Raw genomic sequence first — 26,509 nt, 5'->3', positions numbered from 1 at the left:
GCATTCCATACCCATGCCAAAACACAAACAAATATCAATTTTGGAGAAAACTTACACCACGCAAAATGGATACAAGGTATCGCCAAAAAATTCGCCAGCACCTAAAACAACAATCATCGATAAAGTAACAATCGATTATCACTTGGAAAACTTTATAATGAATCGGAAAATAGCACTCAATGGGGGCAATGAAATTAGAATAGACGAGAAAAATATATCATTACATTTAAATAACCCATTCGTCACAACGTTTTCATCACAACATTTGCAAAAGCAAGAAAATTGTGACGGCCCAAAAAATGCATTGCATAACGGTAGTTCTTTACCACACCCTAAGAGACCTCATAGTATTGCTATTGAACCACAACTGCAACGAATGAAAGGCAACGAAGAAAACCCGAACCTCAAAATAAATTCGGATGATGCGAAACAACGAGAACCGCTTTATAATGTCCCATACTCATCCTTTCAAAAATTTAATGATCATGGATCAATATCATCTCCAGTAGGACATGTCAAATCCGATACTGGCCCCAGAATGCCTCCTGCTATTCCTCAACGACGATCACAGAGCATTCCAAGACAAACTGCCACCAATTGCATTAGTACACTCCCTGTATTACGACCAAGGAGCCTCGATCGAAATACTCCAATGGCGCAGCAAATGAACTATAATATGAAACGTTTCTCACAATCGGGTTTACAGAATGTGCGAGATCCAAATGGAATTGGAATGCGTCAATCTGCAACATTCCATGGACAACCGTTGGACCCTGGAGTTATATACAGCAATATGCATGAAATGACTGCTAAAAATATAGGACCAATTGATAGAAAACAAACACGCCCGGTTTCCTTCGCATATGGTACCGTTCCTGACCAAGCATTGCTAGAAAAACAATTGCGAATATACTCTGAACAACTTCGCACAATCACGGAAAGTGTAAAGCGGTATTCAGAACAAGCAAAATTATTGCAGGAATTGAAAAAACAAAAACAACAAAAAAGCAATAATCTTAGTTTGGCGCAACCATCTCAGACACAATCAGGTTTACAGCCTTTGCACGTTCCTTCGCCAAGAGATGGTACTAATGAAGAAGTGCAAACTCCATCACATCAACTGAAGCTGTTTTTGGAGAGTATACGCAGTTCTATGCGACAACCAGAATGTAATGGTGAATTACTTAACGACGAAGAAGAAAACAAAACCAAATTTGAAAATGGAAAATCTGACAGAACACTCATAGAAACAATTGATCCCAGAGTAGAAAACCCATCTACTGACTCGAAAACGCATTCGGATCAATTGCATCAGTTTTTAGACGCTATTAGATCAAACCAGCATGAAACATGTAGAGTTGATATTAAACACTCGAATAGCGATAATAGACCATTAAAACCTCTGGATGATGTAACCTCCTCTAATGGCACGGCGGTAGCAGAAGAGAAAGAATCTAAAAATAATACGGTTGGAATGCTGGTCTCTAGTATTAACAAATCACAATCGCTCAATGAGGAAAATCAAGAGAAGTTGGCCATAAACATAGCGAAAACGTCCAGAACAGTTGATCAAATTTTAGACAAGTTTCATCTTCTGGCAATGAATGCTAAGAGCGCCGATTCCGTGGAATACTTAAAAAAATGCTCCGATGCTTTGAAACAAACTTCAGAGCAAATTAGGCTATTCGATATGGCATATGGAGCAAGGAATGAAAATAGTTTCAATGGAACTGGAACGCTTAGCAATTCATCGGAAGATAGTTCCTGTAGTACTACGCCTGGTTCGATACGAGAAGCTGTACAAAGTTTACTGTTGCAACCCAGAAATGGTTTTCAGATTATGGATGATCGCATGGCGCTTTTTATTGATATTTTAGATACCCAGGACAAATTTAGCCAGGTAATTATTTTAATTATTACGTACATTTTTGCGACAAAACAATCAGGTTAAATTTAATGGGAATATGCCTTAGAAACCTTGAATCTTGAAGACTCTTGATGAGACATTAGTTTCTATTCACAAGATATGACTAGTTAGAGACAATATCAATTCGCGCCAATTTAAGAAAAAAATCTTGATGCCTAATTTGGAAAAAAATCATACATATCACGGCTCTATTGCGATCTCATACCATTCAATAAAATATTTATTTATGCAACAAGTTATCTTATCATAAGTTAACAATTATCTGACGAGGCTTGCCGGGTTGGAGAAATACAGTCACCTCTCCCTTACTCGATATTTTGTATCTCGATATTGAGTTAGAGAACCATAGTAAAAGTTAGTTTCCATGGCTGCCTCGATGTTCCCTTGGATTGCATTTTCACTGGTTTTATGTTCTATAACTTGATACCTCCTAACTCGATGATTCCTTCAATATTGAGTTATGGAGAGTTGACTGTAGCACTGTTTCTACTGTCACTGTGGAGCGCTCAGAAAACATCTTTTTCGACGAGATCTCAGTAAACGTGATGTTTGTTTGCTAAGATTCAGCAAACATTTTGCAGAAAATCAGCTAACATACGTCATTTTTTGTCGAGAACCAGTTGAAAAATTTGGCGAGCAAACGGTGGTGCCTGAATTGTCGAGCATAACTTAGTGTGTAGGCATTTAGCTAGCTCAGCTGCAGCTACTATTATTCAAATCCACTTGAATAATCCATTTGATAATCGATCTTCTAAATTGAATTTGGATAACTTAACCTTGCAGGACGTGCAAAAATTTTGACCTACAAACCTACTTCAAGATAGATGACATGTTTCAATTTTCCAATCTGTGACAACAGAATCCTTTTACTGATAAACTGATAAGAACCCAATAAGGTACGGTCACTGGGGCAGATCGCTGTGAATAATGTAACTCATTTTTTTTTTCTGCGGGTAACAAATTAAGGACTAATATACTTTAAATCATTATGTTTCGATTTTTCTGATTGTTATGTATTAAGTATGAAGGACTTGGAAATCTGCGCCAAATGATGGCACATTGGGGAAATAAGAAAAAAAAAACTACCAATTGAACTTAAACACTTCACTCTTCACTTTTGCAAAAGAAAAAAATACTAAAAATCACTAGTAAGGCTAGCAAATACCTTTAAACTCTAATATGCAAGATAACCCAGTAAACACACCATCGTATATGATGGGATATAAGAGTACACATGTGGAGGCGATATACGTACATCGTGAACGCAGCCTTATGGCGCATGTACGTATATCGCCTCCACATTTGTACTCTTATGCGCTATCGTATACGAGTTTGTGTTTACTGGGAAGCAACATATTAGAGTTTAAAGGTATTTGCTCGCCTTACTAGTGATTTTCAGTAAGGTACCGCGGGGCAAGTGGATAAATGGGGTAAGTGAAAATAATTTGTATATTTTACTGAATAGGGTCAGGCGGGGCAAGATGAGCACCCTAAGGATAAGCGCAATTTAAGCCTACTTAAACGGTCTTATTTTGGTAAAATTGGTAATTATCCTTATCTTTTACATTATTACTTTGACCTCCAACCATTAAAAGTTTTAAAAAGTGGTAAATAGTTTTCCAAATAACACGTTAAAAAATAGCTTTTTTATCATCGGTAAAAAAATGCGGGGCAAGATGGGCACCCCCATAAAAAGATGCAATTTACTAAAGAAAACTATTATTTTTCAAAGCTTGCAATATCCGAAGATATTATCTTTAATGTCTGACGGTATTTATCTTCAAAAAGCTTAGTTTTTAAAACTTTTATAAAAAAATAAATAACTTTGCATAAATTTCTAAGATTTTACTTAAAAAACGATAAAATTTGATGTTTGTTTATATATTTTTTAGCGTAAGTCAAGCCCACAGCTAAACGTGGTTCTACAATTCCACACTTTTACTTAATTTTGAACATGGTGCTCATCTTGCCCCAAGGGTGAGAACTTATTAATATAATGAAAATAATTGAAATATTTTTAAATTTGATAAAATTTTTGCTCCTGATTATCTACAGAAGATTATTCTATAACCATACGGCCAAAAACGTACGAATAAATTTGTTTACGCAACAAAAATATCACTTTTAAATTAACAAATCTTAAATGAAAAGGTAAATTTTTCGACTATTATGTATTTTTGACAATATTTACGTTGTGCTGTTGTTTTTTTTTTGCTGGAATTTATAGCCGTCATATCAATTTAATGATATTCATCAGAACCCCAAATAATTTATTGAAAAAAAAATCGGTAGGAAAGACACAAACTAGGGGTGCTCATCTTGCCCCACATTCCCCTATGTAAATTAACGTTTTAAACTCATGCGTAACTCATTGAGGCGATTCAAAACATTACGATAGGTAAGAGATTTCTGGGATTTTTCAGCCATTATGGCATAATAGAGCGAAAGATTGTTAACTTGTCAACTATCACTCCGTAACAAGTTGGCGGTGTCATATTTTGATATTTTCAGTGGAAAAAAGTTGCGAGACAATTTCAAACTGCTATAAAAAAAAGTTTTAGAATTCTTTCGACGTAGACCTAAAAATAAGTACCGTTTTGACACATATTCCGAAATTGAATTGGAATCGACTGCCATTTCTTGGTTATTTGATGACATATTTCAGCGAAACCAGGCCCATGGCAAGGGACGATTTCTAGCGTAGTCAACATCTCGATGTAAATTGAATCGAGAGTGCAATCATAATGAGAAGTTTTGTTTAATATTTATGATCCGTAATCGAACAAAGTGTCGCAATAAAATAACTGATTGCTTGCCTGATCCTGCAAGCCTCCAATTGCAGGATGCCTGTAAATGTTTGCCCTATTTTCAAAACCATCGAAATATTGAATGTGCTTAAACTTTTTGGCACATTATTAGCTGATTTAACGATAGCAAAGATTGATAACTAAACCATAACAAACATTTAAACAAAGCAATGGTCTTTATTTTCACAGTTGTCACAACTGACAGTAGGCGATATTCACTTATCGCCCGGGACATCCTGCCTACGAAGAGCACTGTGTATCGATATATGGGTGTCTAGGGCCTGAGCGAAACATTTCGTCATACAAAGACCGAGTGTTCGAAATATGAATCTGTTCGGAATTTGAGACAAAACAGTAAATTGAAACACCGTCATTTTTCTAATCACGTGGGGCAAGTGAAAAGTTTATCATTAGAGATTGAATTTGTGTTTTCTCTTTAGGTATTGCGGGGAAGATTAAAAATTTGGATTCCTTCGCGGAAATAACGCGCAGCGAGCAATCTCCGCATAGAGCAAATGAACCTCAGTAATCAGTGCAGTTTTTTTTCTCAGCTAGTAAACATTCTTCTTGGCATTACGTTCCCACTAGGACAGAGCCTGCTTCTCAGCTTAATGTTCTTATGAGCACTTTCACAGTTATTAACTGAGAGCTTTCTTTGCCAAAGTGGCTATTTTCGCATTCGTATATCGTTTGGCAAGTACGATAATACTCTATGCCCAGGGAAGTCAAAGAAATTTCGACTACGAAAAGATCCTGAACCGACCGGGAATCGAACCAAGACACCTTCAGCATGGCATTGCTTTGTAGCCGCGGACTCTAACCATTCGGCTAAGGAAGGCCCCTAGCAGCAAGTTAACATAATGATGGGTGAATCACGGCATATTTCTGGTGAACTTCTGATTGTCATTTCAATTTGAATTTCAAGTCCAATGATCCTTGTATCCATTGAAATCTGAACAGAAATTCCGTCTCCATTATGAGGATACTGACTGCTACCCTACAGGGTGATTACTATTTCCTGTCAGTAAAATAAGTAATCATAGAAAAAAGATGGTTGTATGAATTTTAATTACCAGTGCAGATCCAGTTTTGGACATCTATAACATTTGTTTTCACTGTACATAGATAACGTATTTATTTCTTAACCTTAATTTCCAGCCACATGCGTTATTTCAGAAGCTTTACAGTTAACAAACACGTTATTCAAAAGCATACATTTTAACCAAAAAGACATTTTTTTTTCGCTAAAATTTTCCATAATCAGTCTTATGCTATTCCCTAGTAAGTCTAAAAGATTGTGGTAACATACTGTTTTAATCAGGCATATTTTCAGCGGAGTTTAATCAAAAATACCTATCTGTGGATCTGGGGCCCAGATAGCCGTAACGGTAAACGCGCAGCTATTCAGCATGAGAGTCGTGGGTTCGAATACCGCTGACCGAGGATCTTTTCGTAAAGGAAATTTTCTCGATTCCCAGGGCACAGAGTATCTTCGTAGCTGCCACACGATATACGCATGCAAAAATGGTCATTGGCATAGTAAGCTCTCAGTTAATAACTGTGAAAGTGTTCATAAGAACACTAAGCTGAGAAGCAGGCTCTGTCCCAGTGGGAACGTAACGCCAGAAAGAAGAAGAACCTATCTGTGGAAAACGTGCGTGCCAGGTGTAATGCCATTAAAACAACACATACGACTAAAAACTAAGTTAAATGAAAAAAGATTTAATCTTTACTTTGTCTTTGTGGGCTTCGTGGCCGTGCGGTTAGCGGCGTCAGTCGTTTAGGCGTATTGTGTCACGGAGTGTGGGTTCGATTCCCGCTCCGGTCGGTGGAAACTTTTCGTCAAACGAAAAATTCATCACTGGGCTAATGGGTGTTCCGTGTTGTCCGTATGTAAGTGATCGTTCAGTCTGTGCAGCCTTTGGCTGAAGACGGTGCAAATTGTCTTTTTAAAACAAACTTTATCAGTGCTGGGAATGGTAATAGTAGTAGGCTTGAATTTCGCGAAAATCACGTGGCTCTCTCACTACAGTAGTTTAAAATCGTGAATCTCATCAAGTAGCCTATATTGGGTACATGATTTTCTATAAATCAGTAGTGTTTTGGGTGTAGTTTTGGGTTGCCCTTAGCAACGGGTGTTTTGCAATTTTCAAGGCTCTTTGCCTACAGCAGCGATGGGCGTGAGTTTCACTGGCTTCGCTGACTGTGATTGGCTTTGTTTGACTACTGTAGAGTGAATTTCAGATTTTTTCCCAACCCTGAACTTTATAGATGTACCAAACAGGATGTACACTGGAAATTAAAATTCATACATACATCTTTTATTGACGATCGGTTACTTTACTGACAGGAATTAGTAATCACCCTGTACATTGTTATTTGTCATTTGAGAATGCGTCGAAAAAATGTTAGGAATAGTTCGTTTCATTGAAGGAGTTTGGAAGACCATTTTTTCTAATTAGTTGGGTCCAGCCCTTGATTTCCTAATCATAATTATTTGTAGCATTTATTTCGGCTCATGTGACAGGAGTTGCGCAAAGTTCAAAGTACAGGTCGGACTCGATTATCTGGAGTATCGATTTTTTTTTCACTCCGTATATTCGAATAACTAAAAGAAAAATTGAAATCTGCGATAAAAGAACTTAACGTTCAACGCTCTGTCAGCGTAATCATCGTCATCATCAAAACTTCAAAAGCAGTTTTTTCTGTTCAAAACTAAAAATCATTCGATAAAAATGTGTTCACTGTGTTTCGTTTGGAGAATAGAATACAGTGAAAACATTTTCCCATAAATTTTCTTGATTTTGAACGGTTTTGAAAATTCCGAAATCAATGACGGATCCTGCCCCCTTCAATATTATCTTTTTTTAAAACATCAAGAAAAGATAATATTGAAGGGGGCAGGATCCGTCATTGATTCCGGAATTTTCAAAACAGTTCAAAATCAAGAAAATTATATGATGTAGTAGCGTAGTCAGAAATTATTTATAAGAATATTAGGGGTCTTGAGAAGAAAAAATAATTTTTGACCGGCATACACAAACAATCCTTTTCCTTTTCATATCTACGTCGAAAGCGGCTAAATCATGCATATTGTTAACTGCAATACTAAATTATCCCAAAATTATGCATAAAAACTGAAAACCAAGAATATCAAAAAATATATTCCGGATAATCGAGTCTAAAATCCAAAAAAATAATAGCTATAAGTAAACAAGTTACGTCATTATCATAAAACACCAGAACGTGCTGATAATTTAAGAAACACTATACTCATATTTGGTTTTTTTTCTTTAATTTCACTTAAAAATCGATTTCAGCATACTGCTTATATTTGGTGAGAGAAAAGCTAAAAAATATACACGACCTCATTTGTTTCAATTTGAAGTGTCTAGAATTTGAAGAATCTCAACTATGCGAATTTCATTATCCACTTGCCCCACGACACCTTATTTTATTTTTTCTTTTACAAAAGTGAAGGGACCCATAAATTAAAAAAAAGTTTAGTAACATTGAGGAAGATTTAAAATAAGTGTTATAGCTCATTCAAAAAGAAATTTTCTCAGAAATCGATTGGTGATGGTTTCATGAACGTGGCACAGCTCTGGGATAAACCATGGTGCCCGTTTTGCCCCGATTCCCTGTGCCCGTTTTGCCCCGATTTGTGTAAAATTATTTTATTGTGGAGAATATATCCCATGAATTTAATCATCCCTAATCCAATCAAGAATGTTTTACAGAGAACGTTAAAAAAGGTAAAAATCTAAGCGATTATGGAGCCAAAGTATAATGGCATGTTTGAAAAAAGAATTTTTGTTTTTAATTTCTCAACGTGTGTTTTTTATTAAAATAAATTTTAAAAACAGTCAAATAATCATGAATATACTTTGCAGAAACAAGTTCTGGTGAAAGTTGTACAAAACGTATGATTATTAATTATGCTTTATGCAAAATATTGTGAATAATTTATCTTCTTATATCACCAATTTTTCCAAACAAACATTCCCAAACGATATGCGATAGTTTGGGTACACGATATTATTGCGGAGAAATTTGAATATTTGGATTGCTTCACGGAAATAACGCGCAGCGAGCAATCCCCGCATAGCGGGATTGAAATACAGCAAGCATTGCAAAGAGTAGAAGAATAAACTCATTGAGTGAAAAGCAAAATAACGGTAGAACAGTGGCAGCGACATCTTCTTATGAACTACTTGAAAATTTAAATTCTTTCTTTAGTTTGGGTTTCCAAAAGGAGATCGGAATCGATGATCAGCAGATTTACCTAATCACTAATCCGGGTATAAAAAGCTTTTGCATTGAAAGCACGTTCTAGCGAACTGGAAATCTGATCCGAAATCTTTGAAAAAAACGGGTCATTTAAGTAAACAAGCTCTTGAATGTAACAATAATTTTTGATATCCATGGCTTGGATATTCTCGGAAATGACCACCACGCTTGTTGAGTACCTTTTTTAGCATTTTTGCTACGGGCTCATTAAAGTTGATCTCGGTAAAAAGTTTCAAAAAATTCTGAAATTACTTTCCTAACAATGAAAAAAACTTTGTAATTTTTCAGAGGTGTAATATATTGTATTGAATCTGCTACCTTTAAATCACTCATTATGCCAAACGGCCATTATGTCAAATGACTTTATGCCAAACAGCCCTATGCCAAACGGGGTACAATCATATTAACGACTTTCGTTCACCAATGGCTCCAGAATGTAAACCATGACCGAACAATGGTGAATGCAAGATTGGTTTTCTATAAAACATCTATTTTAAAAATGTAGCATTTGCTGTTTCACCGCCAACAGCAAGCTGCAGTAGCACATAGTATATACCTGCTCGCAAACTTCTTCTTTCAAATCATTTTAGCTAAATTTGCGAAAAATGATTTTTACTTTTCCGCGTTAAGCCTTAAAACTGGTTCTGGACTAAGGTTGTCGGCTTCTCAATTTTGTTTACATTTGACAACCACCTTCCACCTTTGCTTAACCCCTCTACCAGCTGCTTCATTTTTCACCACAAAAAATGTTCAAACAGCAATAACTTTTTTGTTTTTCGATATTTTTGCACCATTTCACAAGCTCTCAAAAAAACTCTTCTATTTTAAGAGTCTGTATCAATATTGATCATTGGTCATACGGTTTTAAAGATATTCAGATATGCCTTGGGGGACCGACATTCTCCATACAAAAATTCTTTGGGTGCCATTTTGTTTCTAGTCAATTTATCAAAAACTAAAATGTGGGCTATACAATGTCAGGTTCACTTCACTGAAAAAATCATACAAATCGGTTGAGTACGTTTGAAAAATCTGAAAATTACAAAAAGACGTGGTGAAAAAAGAAGCTGCCGGTAGAAGGGTTAAAAAATTGGTTGTTGATTGGAATTTATGTCGCTCTTGGTGAATCATACTGTATTAGGTAATATTGTAAACAGTTATTATGGTTACGTCTGTTTGTTTGAATTTCATGCATGTACAGGAAGCTTTTAAAATGCATTACGTGAAGAAATTATTTCCTCATTATAGTTAATTTAGAATCATAAATACACATTTTACTCTCCCTAACTCGCTATTGAAGGGACCATCGAGTTAGGGAGGTATCAAGATACAGAACACATATTTTTCAAATTTTGAAAGTTTTGTAAATTTTACAAAATATTTTCAAAATAGTTATTACAACGTGAAAATAGATAAATTTTGACTCATTCACTAGCTTTACACCTTTTGAACAGCCAACAAAAATTTAAAGTTTTTTCAACCTGAAGCAAGTTTAAACTTTTAATTTTACTACAAGCATAATCATAACATTCAAATATATTAACATTTGGAGAAATTTGAAACTTTTTATGAAAATATCGAGTGCGAGAGGTAAACTCAAACAGATCCCATCGAGTTAGAGATATATCGACTAACTGAGGGATCAAAGTATGTTAAATTGAAGGGACTGCGCATTCCATCGAGTTAGGGAAAGTATCGAGACACAGAATATCGAGTAAGGGAGAGTTGACTGTACATGTCTAATTCATAAAAGAGCTGAGTCAAAATACGAGTCGCGCGAAACGAATTTGATTGCTGGAGCTATCACAGAGCACTATCGAGCAAAGCGCAAGCAAATCGAGAAAATGTAAAAAAAAACTCCCCCAATCATCTTTAGATATAATCTACGAAAATTAAAAAAATAAACACTTTTATCACATTGAAAAACATGTTTCCACAGAATATTTGCACGTTGCATAGCACCCTACGCCGAATCTAATTTTCACCAGTCGAATTGAAAAAAAAAAACGCGGATTGAAGTAAACGTGACGCAAAATTCCCTTCTTATATGCATTATAATATAAACATAAAATTAAATTATTCTTCTCCACCACACCTTAGTACATAACAATCACTTAATAAAAAACATCGTTGAGAAAGAAAATATACGATAGTCTGTAAATTGGCACACATTTTTGTTTTTGGCGAATCAGTGCTTTTTACAGCTTTTTGTATTTAGTAAAACAATTTAAGATTACGTTTATATATTACGTAATCGCTTACACAACTATGCGAAAAAAAACAATAATATAAAAAATAAATGACTAAATGTTCAAACGTTCAAACTTCATGATAAAACTCAAGTTATACTAGCTATACATATTGATGAAATTCAAGTTATACTTCATTAGTAATTGTTATGTTCTATTTGTAGGATTTACAGTCTGAGATTGAATCACACCGCGTTGTTTATGACCGTTTGGATAATACAGGCAGAAAGTTACTGGGATCATTGACATCACAAGAAGATGCTGTGATGTTGCAACGCCGTTTGGATGAAATGAACCAAAGATGGAACCATTTGAAGTCCAAGAGTATTGCCATTAGGTATAGTATTATAATACATTTATATGAATATTTGCCATAGTAAATTACATTTATTTCGCAGAAATCGTCTTGAATCTAATTCGGGAACATTGGAATGCATTATTGCTTTCCTTAAGAGAACTTACAGAATGGGTCATTCGAAAAGATACCGAGTTAACTTCTTTGGGCTTAGGGCCCATGAAGGGAGATGCAGCAAGCTTACAGAAACAAATGGTAAATAGATGTTAAAAAATGTGTGTAATATTTATCTCTTAATGAAATATTGTATTACAGGATGATCATAGGGCATTCAGACGGCAATTAGAGGATAAAAGGCCGGTTGTAGAAAATAATCTGCTTAGCGGTCGTCCAGTATGTTTTCAAATGAACCACCACTATCGATACCAGTGACTCAGAAGGTAAGTAATAGTATTAATTGCTACAACCAGGGCTGTTAAGTATCATGACGACTTGCGACACTGACGAGACGAGTTCTTTTCATTGTCATTAGACGAAGCTACATTTCATATGCTCACTTCGTCAAGTCACAACGACGGAGCTCTCATGAGAGCAATTGAAATGTTGTTTTAACAATTAAAATTTCTATCTCATTTTGAAGATCCGATCTCGCTTATTTCTCTATTGGCGCGTTAACCGTGGCCAACTTCCGGTCGGGTCGGGGTGGACTGTATTTTTCGGATTCCACCACCGATTCTGCTAGACCACAGTACACTACTATTTTATTATCACTACTTTTTTTTTTTTTTTTACAAGGGGGAATCTGCAAACAAATCCCCTGAGAAGGTAACTCAGGGAATGCGGGATGACGCACCAACGACGACCCGCTAAAACCAGCCTATGCACTGTGCTTGAGCATTTCTTTTTAAAATTGCTCAAGTGGTGAACAGTGCATCGACATTACCCCTTGGCCTCAAACCCTTATCCCCCCGGAACCACCTTACGGTATTTCTTCGGGGAGGGGCCTGTGCATATAGCACAACACGTGTAGCAGAAGTAGCCTAAGCAAACTGCTTCTCCTAGCCGAGTTAAACAATATTACAGGGAACAGCCTCGGCAGGGCTAATCCTCTTCAGCCAACTCTTGGTCGGCGCGCCATAGGCGCTGCAATTCTAACATAATGTGAGTGACAGCCGTAGTTACTGCATTCCAGCACTCGGCATCCGCAACACATTCTCTCAATTATATTGTCGGGACGTGTCCCCTCCGCATGTAGTGAGCATGCGACCTCTCACAACAATGAAACGGGGGCAATCGAACACGACATGCCTCCTCCACACCAGCACAATTGGGCACGCAGGAGATTTTGAATGCCCGAACATATGCAGGTACTGTCTATAGCAACCATGTCCTGACAGAAACTGTGTCAGGTGGAAGTTCACTTCCCCATGGTTTCCTACCATACCAATCTGACACATTTGGTATTAGCCGATGGGTCCATCTACTCTTAGTGGAGTTATCCCATTCCTGCTGCCAGCTTCTAAGCGTTTCCTCTTTACACGTGTCGCGGACTCCTCTGGTACCCCTTTGGTTGAAGCATTGAACATCTTCCTTGATGATGAGCCCGATGGGCGTCATCCCGGCTATGATGCACATGGCCTCTTTAGATACCGTCCGGTATGCACTTGCTACTCTTAAGCAACATTATCCTGTACGTGCTTTCCAACCGCTTTAAGTTTCTTCTCGTTCTAAGCGCTTTTGACCAGATTGGTCCTCCAAACCTTAGTATGGATAGCGCCACGCTTGCCAGTAGCTCACTGTGGGAACTCTCGACCGCAGAGGCGTCGGCAGGGTGGGTCGTGTTGGGGGCTGCACTCGGGTGAGTGGTACTAGTCGGGAATCGAAAGTGGCGTGTGTTTTGCGACGAATTGGAAACGGCGTGAATGATTTCAGTCTACTCTTTTACGGCTCGTTCCGTACGGAACATACTCCCCCCGGTTGACACGAAGTTTCAACAGTATGTTGTTGGGCTTGGGGAGGTGTTCTTGGTGTTCCATGGTCGTTCTCTCTTAGGCGGGCGTAACCTGGATCGGATAAGGCGAAGTCGTAACTCTGTCGAATCGGTCTTACTAGATGAATATTAGACGGGATTTGGTGAGCGGAATTTTCGTTCGGAGAAGTTAGTGGACATTCTGTCGACTGGGTCTGGTTGCCCTTGGAGTCGGTCGGTATTTTCTTCATGGTCAGCTGCTCAATCGCTGGAAAGCTCGGACGTTGTGTTATGGAGTTCGCAGGCTCCGGAGACTCGATGATTTGGTATCGATGCATCTTCCTATCGGTCCTATCAAAATTCTCCTTTGGATGACTTCTTGGTTGCGCATGGTTTGGTAGTTCGTGATTTTCCTGCGGCTCCAAATCCATCTTCTTTGGTTCCTCGGCTACGGATGTTAGGAAGTAAAGGTTTCGTCCAGTCGGCGCGATATTCATCGACCATTAGGGATCGGGTCGTCGAATGTTGTTATGGATTCGGACATCTAGCGGGTCTCTTTCCTTGGGTGACTATCAGAGCTTGAATAGTCGTTCGTACATGCTCGTACCGGTCTTAGAAATCGGCGAATACTTTCTCCTGTCGTTGTAGAGCGGTGTCTGGAACGGTCGTTATCACCTTGCTGTGTACGGGCGCAGAACTCGGCGAAAGGCGTCCTCAATGTTTTTCGAGTACGTCCTGAGTCGCGTTAAGCTCACCTGATCAGTGGCGGTTGCAGGTGCGCATTGTACTAGCTCTAGCTTCAGGCTTACGTGTGTTCGTTCACGGGAAAGCGACGGACTCGTTCAACATGTTCGGATCAAACGGTTGTCTTTCAATCGGTGTTTCGGGCGATTATAGCGGCGTCCTGATCGTTCGGCTCAGCAGCGAATCTTATTTTCGGCGTGCAACGCTGCTGTATAGCATCTTCTGATGGAATTCGGAACTCCATTGCGTTGGAATTCGTGTCGTGTCGAAGTATTCACTCTGCGCAAGAACTCCTTCGGAAAGCTTGTAGACTATAATCTTCGGTGGATTGGACTGGTCCTCAACAAGAGGATGTTTGACGGATACATGTCCTGGTTCAAGCACCTCGCAGACGTGGTCGAATGGTGGGAATTCCTCCTAGTGTTACACGCTTTGGGAAAGTGCCACAAAATGTGTCGGTGATTCGTGTTGGGCGGCAAAACGAATATCTTCCTCCTGGCGATACACGTCTCTGTATGGGTACCGCGCAGACGTGTTGGATAATCGGGCGGCAATAGTTAGCAGCCAGTTCCTCTTGGAAATACACGTTTGAGCTTACAACCAGGCAAACGTGCTGAAAATTCTCGTGGATGAGCGGTGGCGTTGGAGGTTGATCTGTTCCTCGAGTCGAAATTGTACACGTCTGATGAGGCACCAAGCAGACGTGTCGGCTAAACGGGCGGATTCAGTAAAAAGCTCGATGAAACACGGTGTGGTACAGACACCACGGGAAACCGGTGTCGGATAGGGCGGCGATAGTCGGGGCCCAGATAGCCGTAGCGGTAAACGCGGAGCTATTCAGCATGACCATCTGAGGGTCGTGGTTCGAATCCGCTGGTCGAGGATCTTTCGTAAAGGAAGATTTACTCGATTGCCAGGGCATAGAGTATCTTCGTACCTGCCACACGATATACACATGCAAAAATGGTCAGTCGACAAAGAAAGCTCTCAATTAATAACAGTGGAAATGCTCATAAGAACACTAATCTGAGCAGCAGGCTTTGTCCAGTTGGGACGTAACGCCAGAAAGAAGAAGAAGGGCAGCGATAGTGATCCTCTCCTCTCGAAATGCACGTTTAAGGTCCACAACCAGACAAACGCGCCTACTCGCGGTGAGTAGCGGTGTTGGTGGATGTCGGGTCAAACGGTACACGTCTTGGTGAGGGCATCAAAGCAGACGTGTCGGCGGCGATGTCTAGCAGAATCAGTCTTGTAAGCAATCACGGTAGTCGACACGTTTTCCCTGATATTCGTCAGCGGCTTCTCTTAAACATTTACGAGTGATCAAACCGAATGTCGAAAAGAAATATGTCAATTGAATGCCCCTGACCACGATAGCTTTGCTAGAAACGTTACGGTTTTGTTTGTTTCTGTTCTGCTTTCCACTGTATGTGTGTCACATTTGACATAAACAGGCAAGATCAAACTCCTTCATGTTGTTTATGGAACGATGTCTGAATTCTATGCAAAACTTATGATTTATGCAAATGTCTTCGTATCAGACGACATTCATTGACACATTTTTGTGTTTGTCGACGTTCATTCTAAAGCTCGTGCTGTGACTGCTGACCATGACAACGAACCGAACGTCGCGCAAAGTGTCGAATGTTTACAGCACTGAGCAGAATCCTCCTTGGAATACACGCTCTGGTCTGGGTCACCACGAAAGCGTGCCGGAATTGCTCTCGGCGAGCGGTGGATATGTTGATACCTTTCCTACGGCGGGCGGCGCTGGATTCGGCTCGAAAGACCACTATGTTGGCGCGTTAACCGTGGCCAACTCCGGTCAAGTCGGGGTGCACTGTATGTTTTCGGATGAAGGGAATCAACACCACCGAATTCTGCTAGACCACAGTACACTACTGCTTATTATCATTACTTTACTACTGTCCACTATTTACACTTTACTTTGGCATACTTTTCACTTCACCATCCACTTCACTTGGATCGGGTTACATTCGCGGCGGGTTAAAACAAGACTGACTCGACTACGCGAAGGGATCGCGTATTTATAGCACCGCGTCACGTGTTCTAGAAGCACACGGAAGCTTCTAGAAGCACGTGGAATAGTCGCGATGCGCGTAACTTGGTCACTCACTCGTGGAAGGGAACTCACGCGGTTATTCTCGGTGCTCTTGGAACTCATTCGCTCACTGTGGAAACTCTCGACCACAGAGGCGTCGGCAGGGTGGGTCGTGTTGGGGGCTGCACTCGAAGTGAGTGTCACGAGTCGGGAAATCGTCGGGAACTTTTCAGTTTCCATAAGAGAGCGTTTTCTCAAAATCTGATGAAATGTAAAGAGTTTTTCTATTCAGCTTGAAAACGAACAAAACAAGTATGCATCAGAATTTGAAATACAGAGTTCTAAACACGGGCTTATACAGAGTTCTTAGGGTTCTTTCACAAATTTCATAACGCTAAAATGGGTATTTTTGACACCCACCCACTCCCTCGTAACATATTTTGTACGGATATTTTTCAATTTTTTATGAGCTGTAACATCTTAAGCGGGCCTTCCTGAATCGAGTGGTTAGAGTCCGCGTTAAAAAGCAAAGCCATGCTTGAAGGTGTCTGGATTCGATTTCCAGTCGGCCCAGGATCTTTTCGTAATGGAAATTTCCTTGACTTCTCTGGGCATAGAGTATCATCGTACCTGCCACATGATAAACGAATGCGAAAATGGCATCATTAACAAAGAAAAGTCCCAGTTAATAACTGTGGAAGTGCTCATTGAGCACTAAGCTGAGAATCTGACTATGTCTTTCGCTGGGACATAATGCCAAGAAGAGGAAGAACATCTTAAAAACACCCACCCACACGTTATGAAATTTGTGAATGGGCCCTTATACAGAACAAGAAACTCACATTTGATTACTTAGCTTTGTAACTAACTATATGTTCATTAGGTTTTCGCAAAAAAAACTTTGTTGTTTATTCAATGGTTATGTTTCTTTCATCATTTCACTAATTTACGGTCTCTCTTTTATTCTTACAGCAATTGATAGTGAGTCTTCGTTATTTGTTCAACTGAAGAGCAGAACCGAGAATTGACTCGCAGCATTCGTCGTGAGTGAATAAATTATCGGAACAGTGGAATCACTTAATCGATCGTTCTGATAATTGGAAACATCGTTTGGAGGATTTTATGACGGTATGTAATCAGATATATCACAATGCTTATAATAAATACGGTATCCATATATCATGAGATTCGGTTAAAGTATCTCGTCTTCTCGTTCTTCTACGTTTTGGTCCTACCAAAAAAGGCCAAATCACAAAATACCGAAAACAAAAAAGACCGAAACATATGAAAGGCCGAAAACCACAAAAATTGTAATTGTAGCGTGTTGAACTACATGGAAAACCTGGAAAGCCAGGGAATTTCTTTGATGACCTGGAAAATCAGGGAACAGTGAGGAAAAAATTTACTTGATGGTTGAGGACTACAGAAATTATCTCTTTGCAATTTATCATCCGTAAAGGCTGTTTTTCCTCACGCCAATCTGTCATGAAACGGCCAACTTTCCTGCACTGAAGTAAGCAGTGCGGGAATAGTCATTAACGCAACTGAAACCAGTGCAGTAATGATTCATTACGTAACACTTTCTCTATACGCAACTGTTTTTGAGTTGCGTAATGAATCATAACAGAACAATTTTTTTAGAAATTGTAAATATGTTGAATGCATTCCGATATAATTTCTGATACCTCAAGTGGTCTCCGAAATTGCAAAAATATTTTTTGCAATTTCCTCATCGTAATAGGCTGTTTTTCATCTCGCCAATCTGTCATGAAACGGCCTACTTTCCTGCACTGAAGTATGCAGTGCGGAATAGTCATTACGCAACTGAAACCAGTGCTGTAATGTTCATCACGCAACGCTTTCTCATTACGCAACTGTTTTGAGTTTGCGTAATGAATCATTACACAACAATTTTTTCAGAAATTGTAAAATGATTATGAATGCATTTAGATATAATTTCTGAATACTTTCAAGTGGTCTTCTACGAAATTGCAAAAAATGTTGTACGTAACTCGTTGCAGAACTCGATTTTACAGCACGCTCGTAATTATCCTACTCGGCAAGCCTCGTAGGATGAATTTCTATTCTGGTCGCACCTTGCTGTTTGTGTGTTCTACTCTTTTCTTTCCTTTTTCACAATTTCGTCCACACTGATGGCAGCACAGAGGTTCAGTTTCAGCATCATCCGAGCCAGCCAATGGACTTATCTACGGTCTTCTTTTATCATCGACTTTCTTTTTCTTTTCTGCTCTAAATGCGGGCAATGTTTACATTAAATGACATCCGGACCAACATCCGGACAACGAATGTTCACCGGATGAACATGAAGTGGATGAATGCACGACGAAAACGTTCATTTTTTGTAAACCACGGGCCGCAGTAAAGGTTTTCTTCCCGGTGGAAAGAAGCAGCGTGACGTCATTGTAAATTAGTTCATAATGACTTCTAATTGGTTGGAGAAAAGTGTGTCAAGTATTATTTTGAAACGGTGCGTAGTTACTCTACTTTTATCTCTCTTTTACAATTTTGTCCCCACTATTGGCAGCACAGTTGGCCTCGGTTTCAAGCATCATCCAGGCCAGGCAGCAATGTTTGTAAACAAAACGGCCAGCAAGTTAAAAGATGGCCTCCTAGCCACTTCGTCAAGTGATTACACCTTACTCTGGCTACAGAGTACAATGCACACACCTTGTAGAAAACTGATTTTTCTTCTCTGCTTCGCCGAGGGGTATACCAATCATCCCACATGACAACTCCTGCCTGACATCACTACCGGCCCGGAAGTAACCACGGTTTCAGGGAATTTCCTGATGTCAGCGTCCTATGCGGTCCTTCACTCTCCGAACTTCGTACCGTAAGATCCAATTATACTTCAAATATCACATTTTTGACCAAATTGTGTCTTCGTATGGCCACAACAACGCCGATTTGGGTACTTCCTCGATCCCTTTTTTTTACAGATCATAATACTTCTTATTCGCTTCCTGAATCTTCTTACCACAGCAGGTTAAGAATAACAGAATGTCCTGAAAATCGTTCACTTAATAAGTGTTTACCAAGCAAGCGGAATCGCTTGCTTGTAAACACTCGCTGTAATTACGCGATAACTTTTTCAAATAGGATAGTTACATATCAGGTGATACGATTGTTCCATAATCGGAATCACAGCTATCTCACACAAATGATCAAAACGCTGAGTATTTGTCATGTTATAGTTGAGTCGGGAGTGATAAGTCAAGGCTTTTACCAACAGACTACAATCTGCTTTGACAGGTTTGTTAAATACTTTGCCACCCTTGGAGATGGTTCAGTTAATGTACAATTTTGTTTTACATGACTCTAGTTATTTCCAATTTTGCTTGTGCTGAGTTGCCGCCCAAGAATTCTGAAGCTTCACACAGCTCTTCGAATTTGAATAGCTGGTTTAGGGCTAATGAATTCATGCGATGCTCCATTACGAGCTAGTTCATCAGCCAATTCATTTCCAACGATGGAAGAATAGCCACCATTTACCATTAAAATTGAATGTTTGAATAGCAAAATTTGTTCTTTTTTTTTAAATAAGTCATAAAATAACAAAACATGTTATTATCTGATATTGATAACAAAATAATAACTAAATAAGCTTTTCACGAGTAGATCAAAATAACAGTAGTTTTAGTTCTTTGACTATAATATCTAAATTTAGCATGATTAAAAATAAACTTTTAGCTTTCCTGCTAAAAACTTTTGCTTTTTGAATCTATAATGAATATCATACAAATAGTAAAATGAGCTATTATGGCATTGGTTTGTTTGATATTGGTTTGTTCTCATAAATTATTTTAATAATGTTTTCAAATATCAGAATAATGAACATATTTTTACTATGATGGCCAATTGTTTGGGTTATTCTTTATGATATTTAATATTTTTTTTTAGTATTTTTGCACAAATAACAAATTTTACCATAAATAATATATTTTGTTATTGATTAATTATTACATGAATTTCAAGTATAACATATCAATGAAAATTTTGCTTAACGATAGTCTGTTTTCGCTATTGATGAGATATTTAATGTCATATATTAATAACATAATAATGGTTAAACTAGATAATTAACTAAGATAATTTCGTTCTTATTTTAACCATTATTTTGTTATTCACCTCTTCCCCGGGATGTCACCCGGCAGTAAATTTCAAAGTGTAGTGAAGTGGAAATAGGTTGATAGCAGAACCTGTGTTATTTTTTTTGCCCGGGACCATTAGCAGTACTCCAGGTGCTATAATTCAGTGAACATGGAACGTAATGGATTGATTGTCGAAGACGTGTTTTGTCTTCTTTTCCGAACATTCCGTCGTGCTCGGAGTAGTGTTTGATCCTTCGACCTTGACGCTTGCTCCAGCGGGAGCGAGCGATGAGGGCAGGACCAAACATGTCGCACGTCGGACGAGTAAAAGTGAAAAATTGCCGCGATCGATTAGTTCTTTTTGATCCTTCGACTTGACGCTTGCTCCTGGGCAGTGCGTCAAGAATGCCCGAGCAGTCGTCAGTTGTTTTCCCTCGCGGGTCGCGCGCCTTTTTTAGGCCGAGCAAACGAGTGAAGCTGAAAGAGGATTGTTGCTACTCAGTCAAGGATGACGGATCAATTGATGAGCTTCGTTTCATGCTACTATTCCTAATCTATAAAATATGTATGACTGCACATTTAAACGTTACAACGGTCGGACGTAAATAAGATTTTTCCACAAACTATGAATGGTTCGTCACTGTGAGTGTCGACATAAACTCTGATTCATGAATTATTAATTTTTCATTTTTTTTTCGAAATACTTCTTTCTTTTTACCTTTATTTTTAGAATTAAAAAAACTTTGAGTGGTTCGACACTACAAGTGTAGACTTGCGTAAGGTTCACTTTATTCAACAAACTTGTGATGATTCGCCACTGTAAGTGTCGGCATAAGAATAAGAGGGTTCTATGATGTTCCGAATCAAAGCGAATCAAGTTTTTTGTTTCTTTTCAAAAAAGTAAAATATAATAACACATGCTTTCGTCCTGACAGTTGTAGGAATGTTACATTTAGGTATTTGTTCAACAAACTCAAGTGTCGGCATAATTTTCCTCTACATAGAAATTGTTCATATCAAATGAAAATATTATATTTACATATAAGCATATTTATATCTCACAAATAATTATTTATCATGGTATAATCGCTTATCAAAGTGAATCCTGTGACCCAACGATCCTCCCCATTAACAAACATCCCTCCCAGTAACCTATGTGGAGATGCAGAGGAAAACACGGTCTCCAAATAGCAAAGGTTACACACTAACATTCCTCCCCTAATCCCACCTGACTGCAAGGACGTGGCCGGCGCCGTTATTGACTCTGTATAAATAGAGGCACTGAATTGCACTGTTTGACAAAAAAAGTGGATCTGAATACACAGAGACCGGACACCTTGGGCTTGAAAGTATAAAAATAAACAAAAATAATGGCGTTTCAGAATGTTCGTGTCTGCCCCAGGTCATTTTTAAAATACACTTGAACTTTTTGCATTTTTTATTTAAAAATCTAATCTAATCAATAAACCGACACAGTGTCTTTATTCAGGACAGCGGAATTCATGTGCCATATAATGTTTTCAACTTTAAATACAATATAAAGAGTTGTAATAAGATTTGCAGGGAGCCGTCCCCCCTTTTTTTGTACCCTCCCACCGACATTTTTAAAGTATCGCAAATGATGGAATATTTGATATACTGGGGGTTGTCAAAATAACTGGGACAGGCAAAAATTGGCCCAACTTTGGAATGCTGTAACTTTGACAACAATTGACCGATTTCAATTCTTTAAGAAGTAATGGACGGGTCAACTAATCTAGTTTTGAAGTGCATCAAAAGTGGCCACTGTAGTCAAATATCCACTTAAGGTCTACAATTGCCCTATTTAGCACGAGACATGAAAAATGAACCGTCGCACGATATGTATTGGAGTTCAATTTCAATTGTCCCTAATTACAGGTTCCCTCTGGAACATCCGGTGGTCCCGGAAGTAGTCACTGTAGTCAACTATCCATTTTGAGTCTACAGTTGCCCTATTTACGACAAGACATGAAGAATGAGCCGTCGCATGATATGCTTTGGTGTCAAAATCGAAATGTCCCCTATGCAAGGTTCCACCGGGGCACTTGGCGGCGCCATGAGTGGCCAAATCTGTGCAAGACTCATTTTCAACTTATAAAAGGGTATTCTATGATAAGCTAGGGAGAAAACAATATTGCGCGTTATATTTTGAGTAAATAAATTGTTTGATCCCAATTCGGATCCACTATCGGCACCGATTCCGGGGAAATGGTCATATCTTGGTTGTTTCTGGACCGATCTTAATACTTGGCGCACCAATCGCTTCAGAATTTGATCTTCTATCTTCATGTGTAGTAAAATTTTGATTTTTTAGCCGAGACCTTTGCTAAAAACACGTCATAATTTTACTGCATAAAACATGCTTCCGGAAATCTGGACTATCACCGGTATCCAGTGGTCATAGTTCATCTCCGTGGATGCACCTCAAAACTAGATTAGTTGACCCGTCCATTACTTCTTAAAGAAAATTTGTGAATGATCCCTTGAACTGCGAAAGTGCCCACTGATCTGATAAACAGGCACTGTCTCAGAAATAATAAGAAGTAGGTAGTTGCCAACAAGATATTTCGAAAGAATAGCTGACATATAAAAGAAGGGATAATATATGATGAACATTTTACCGACGAACTTTACGTGCCATTAATTACCAGTTTTCATTAGAGACACATTTTCGGCCGCAAAACAAGAAACTGCACTGTATCTCAAACTATTCGGGGTAATGGGTCATTCGGGGTAGTGGCGTTCGGGGTAATGACCCATTCGGGGTAATGGCTTTCGGGGTAGTGGCGTTCGGGGTAATGGGATGGAGCCCATCCTAAAATCGGATTTTGGTCTAAGAACACCGTGAAAATGGCCAGTGTCCGGCTTTCGAAGCGTCCGGCAATTCGATGCAGTACGGTACCTACTATAATAAGCTTTTATTTAATCCCTCTACCGACAGCTTCATTTTTTACCGCTAAAATAATATTCAAATCGCGATACCTTTTTTGTTTCTCGATATTTTTGCACCATTTTTTCACAAGCTCTCAAAAATCTCTTTTAGTTTTAGAATATGTGTCGATATTGATAATTGGTCATTTGGATCCGATATTCCAAAATTCTTTGGGGTATCGACGCGTAGCCATAACCCACGTAAATATCTAAGGCTACATAATATTTATCGTATTCGTATATTCACTCCTTGAAATGATACATTAATGCGAGTAAGTTGTGAAAAAATGGAACAATTTGGTGCAGTCGTCTATGAGTAATGAGCATTTATGTTTCTGGTAGGGGAAGTGGTGGTAAAATGAACAGGGGTGGTAAAATGAACACCGTACCTTTTACCGAGAAAAAAACAAATTTCGATGATTTTTTATCACGCACGGACGATTTAGAGCAGTGATTCCCAAAGTGGGCGTATTCGCCCCCCTGGGGGCGATTTTCAAGCTCAAGGGGGCGAAAATTTGTAAAACAGAATTTGGGGGGCGAAAAATCCAGAAAGGGGGCGAAAAAGTTAACACGGGATCATTTGAAAATAATTACGCATAACCTTTACAGGACACATCTGAAGGCTAATCAGTTCCAAAGTTAACAATTTCCAGGAATATTTTACCTTAGATCGATATATCTCCAATCAGGGTTATGATTAGAGTTAACATTATGATAGAATACACTTGATAATTGTCAAACACATGTTATGCATTTAGTTTTTTTCATATCATGTAAGCTTTAAGAATGGTTGGTATTTGAGATTTTCACAAGGTCGGATAATTGGTCACAGATAACATTTAAAACACAACATATTTTGGATGTACGAGAAATCTGAGAAATTTTATAACTTTTTGCAAATGCCCAGTATTTTATATAAAGATTTATTCATGTGGGAACTTTGAGGTTAGGAAGCTAATATTTCTTGCATTGGCATCCAGCTTTTTTACAGAGAAAAAATCTACAGTAAGTACCTATTTTGAAGTTTCGGTTGCACCCAGTCTTATCATTTCTAGTACAAATCATTTAAGAGACAATTTTTTCTTGGTTTTAGAAAAAATATAGTTGTAGCATTGAAATATGTATTGAAAACATTCTGGATTTTCAACTACTTGTTCAATGTTTTTGGAAACGTTCCCAGAAACGTCAAACATTTATTATACACAATTTCTGAAAATTATTGCAGTAATTTTAGAAATAAAAGATAAATCAGTACGAAATCACCATTAACGAATCATCCTCCAACTACGTCAGAAGTTGGCGCCTATGCATATATTACACTTAAATAGTTTAAACTGGGCCGAACTTGTATCGAAAACTGATTCAGTAGCCTATAATACACGTAAAACATTGTTAAAATTGCTATTATATATTGAAATCTAGTAAATCATTCCTAATTGTTTTGGGATATCGATATTTAAGAAAATATTTTTAAATGTACATAATAGTTATTGTATCATGATTCTGTAGATAAGCGAATCGGAGACATTTTTTGACGTACAGCACTTAAATAAAATATTGAAATCACATATAAGGGGGGCGATTCCAGATGAATGTTGGCCTCAAGGGGGCGAAAGTTGAAAAAGTTTGGGAAGCACTGATTTAGAGCATAAATCTGAGTATTCGAATTGATACGTAGGTCAATTGAAGTGAAAATATCAACGAAACAACGGATTTTAGAAAACCACGTTTGAAAATTAGAACTGACGTAACTTTTAGCTCGGAAGACTTGAGGTTTTTCAGTGAGGTGAATATCGTTATGATATGATGTCAAATTTGATACATTTAGAATTCTTTTTGAATGGGTTACAATCATTATTGGATGTATTTTCGGTGGGGCAATAAAAATTTTCAGAAATATTTGTTTTGCTCACGTTTTTTGCATGGTGTTCGTTTTACCACCAACCGCTGTTCATTTTACCCACATAGTGCAGGTAAAATGAACATTTCCATCGCTTTTTGATAGCGATGAAAATATGTTAAAATTTAGTTATTTTAGTCTGAATCCATGTCGCTGCTATAGATTACATCCCTATTTTCGATGTTGTGCGATTGAACTATACAAATTTCTCGTTTTTCTGTCAGAAACAAGATGATTTCCTTAAGGTGTTCATTTTACCACCCCTTCCCCTACCACACTGGACAAATAAATGTCTTGGAAACTCTAAAAAAACTCACATCGTAATTTTCAGATGTCTCCTAGAATGGCATTGTAGAGTACACATTTTATTCTTTTGGTAAATTGACCAAAAACAAAATGGCCGCCAAATACATTTTACATGGAGAATGCTGGTTCCCCAAGGAACATCGGAATATCTTCAAAACAAGTGCACCAAAGATCAATATCGATACGGATTCCTAAACTAGAGAGTTGTTTGAGGTCTTGTGAAAAAATGGTGCAAAAACATCGAGAAACAAAAAAGTTATCGCGATTTAAATATTTAAAAAAATAAAATGGTAAAAAATGAAGCTGCCGGTAGAGGGTTGAAATGGTTAGCATCCGGAGATGCTGATTGTAGGTAAGAGAGAGTTGTCGGTTAGAAACAAATATGCTGAAACCCAAATTGCAGGGTTCTGGTGAAAATGATTTAGTCGAGTTTTGAAGCAAAATTTTAGGTTTTTGAACATGTGCTGCTAACTAGAATCCGAACATGTTGAAAAATATGATTCTTTTTAAATCCTTGTGTGTGTTCTTAACTATTAGGGGCCTTCCTTAGCCGAGTGGTCAGAGTCCGTAGTTACAAAGCAAAGCCATGCTGAAGGTGTCTGGGTTCGATTCCCGGTCGGTCCAGGATCTTTTCGTAATGGAAATTTCCTTGACTTCCCTGGGCATAGAGAGTATCATCGTACCTTCCTCACGATATACGAATGCGAAAATGGCAAATTTGGCAAAGAAAGCTCTCAGTTAATAACTGTGGAAGTGCTCATAACAACACTAAGCTGAGAAGCAGGCTCTGTCCCAGTTGGACGTAATGCCAAAAAGAAGAAGATTCTTAACTATCTGATATTGTAGATGAATGTTTGACTTTGTTTTTCAAATTGAAACTAAGTTTGGAAATTGGA

At 38.3% G+C, this 26,509-nt stretch overlaps 1 protein-coding gene across 1 annotated transcript in view; it reads left to right on the top strand.

Moving 5' to 3' along the window:
• The window catches only part of LOC5568213 (dystrophin, isoforms A/C/F/G/H), a 352,533-nt gene that overhangs the window by 272,211 nt on the left and 53,813 nt on the right, over positions 1 to 26,509 (top strand). The window contains 7 exon segments of the mRNA XM_021850748.1: positions 11,438 to 11,610; positions 11,672 to 11,693; positions 11,695 to 11,823; positions 11,884 to 11,958; positions 11,960 to 11,965; positions 17,356 to 17,389; positions 17,392 to 17,471. Of these exon segments, the coding sequence (XP_021706440.1) occupies positions 11,438 to 11,610; positions 11,672 to 11,693; positions 11,695 to 11,823; positions 11,884 to 11,958; positions 11,960 to 11,965; positions 17,356 to 17,389; positions 17,392 to 17,471 (519 nt within the window).

Source organism: Aedes aegypti, chromosome 3, assembly GCF_002204515.2.
Source record: "Aedes aegypti strain LVP_AGWG chromosome 3, AaegL5.0 Primary Assembly, whole genome shotgun sequence".
Classification (NCBI taxonomy): domain Eukaryota; kingdom Metazoa; phylum Arthropoda; class Insecta; order Diptera; family Culicidae; genus Aedes; species Aedes aegypti.
This window is presented reverse-complemented; position numbering and strand designations above follow the sequence as displayed.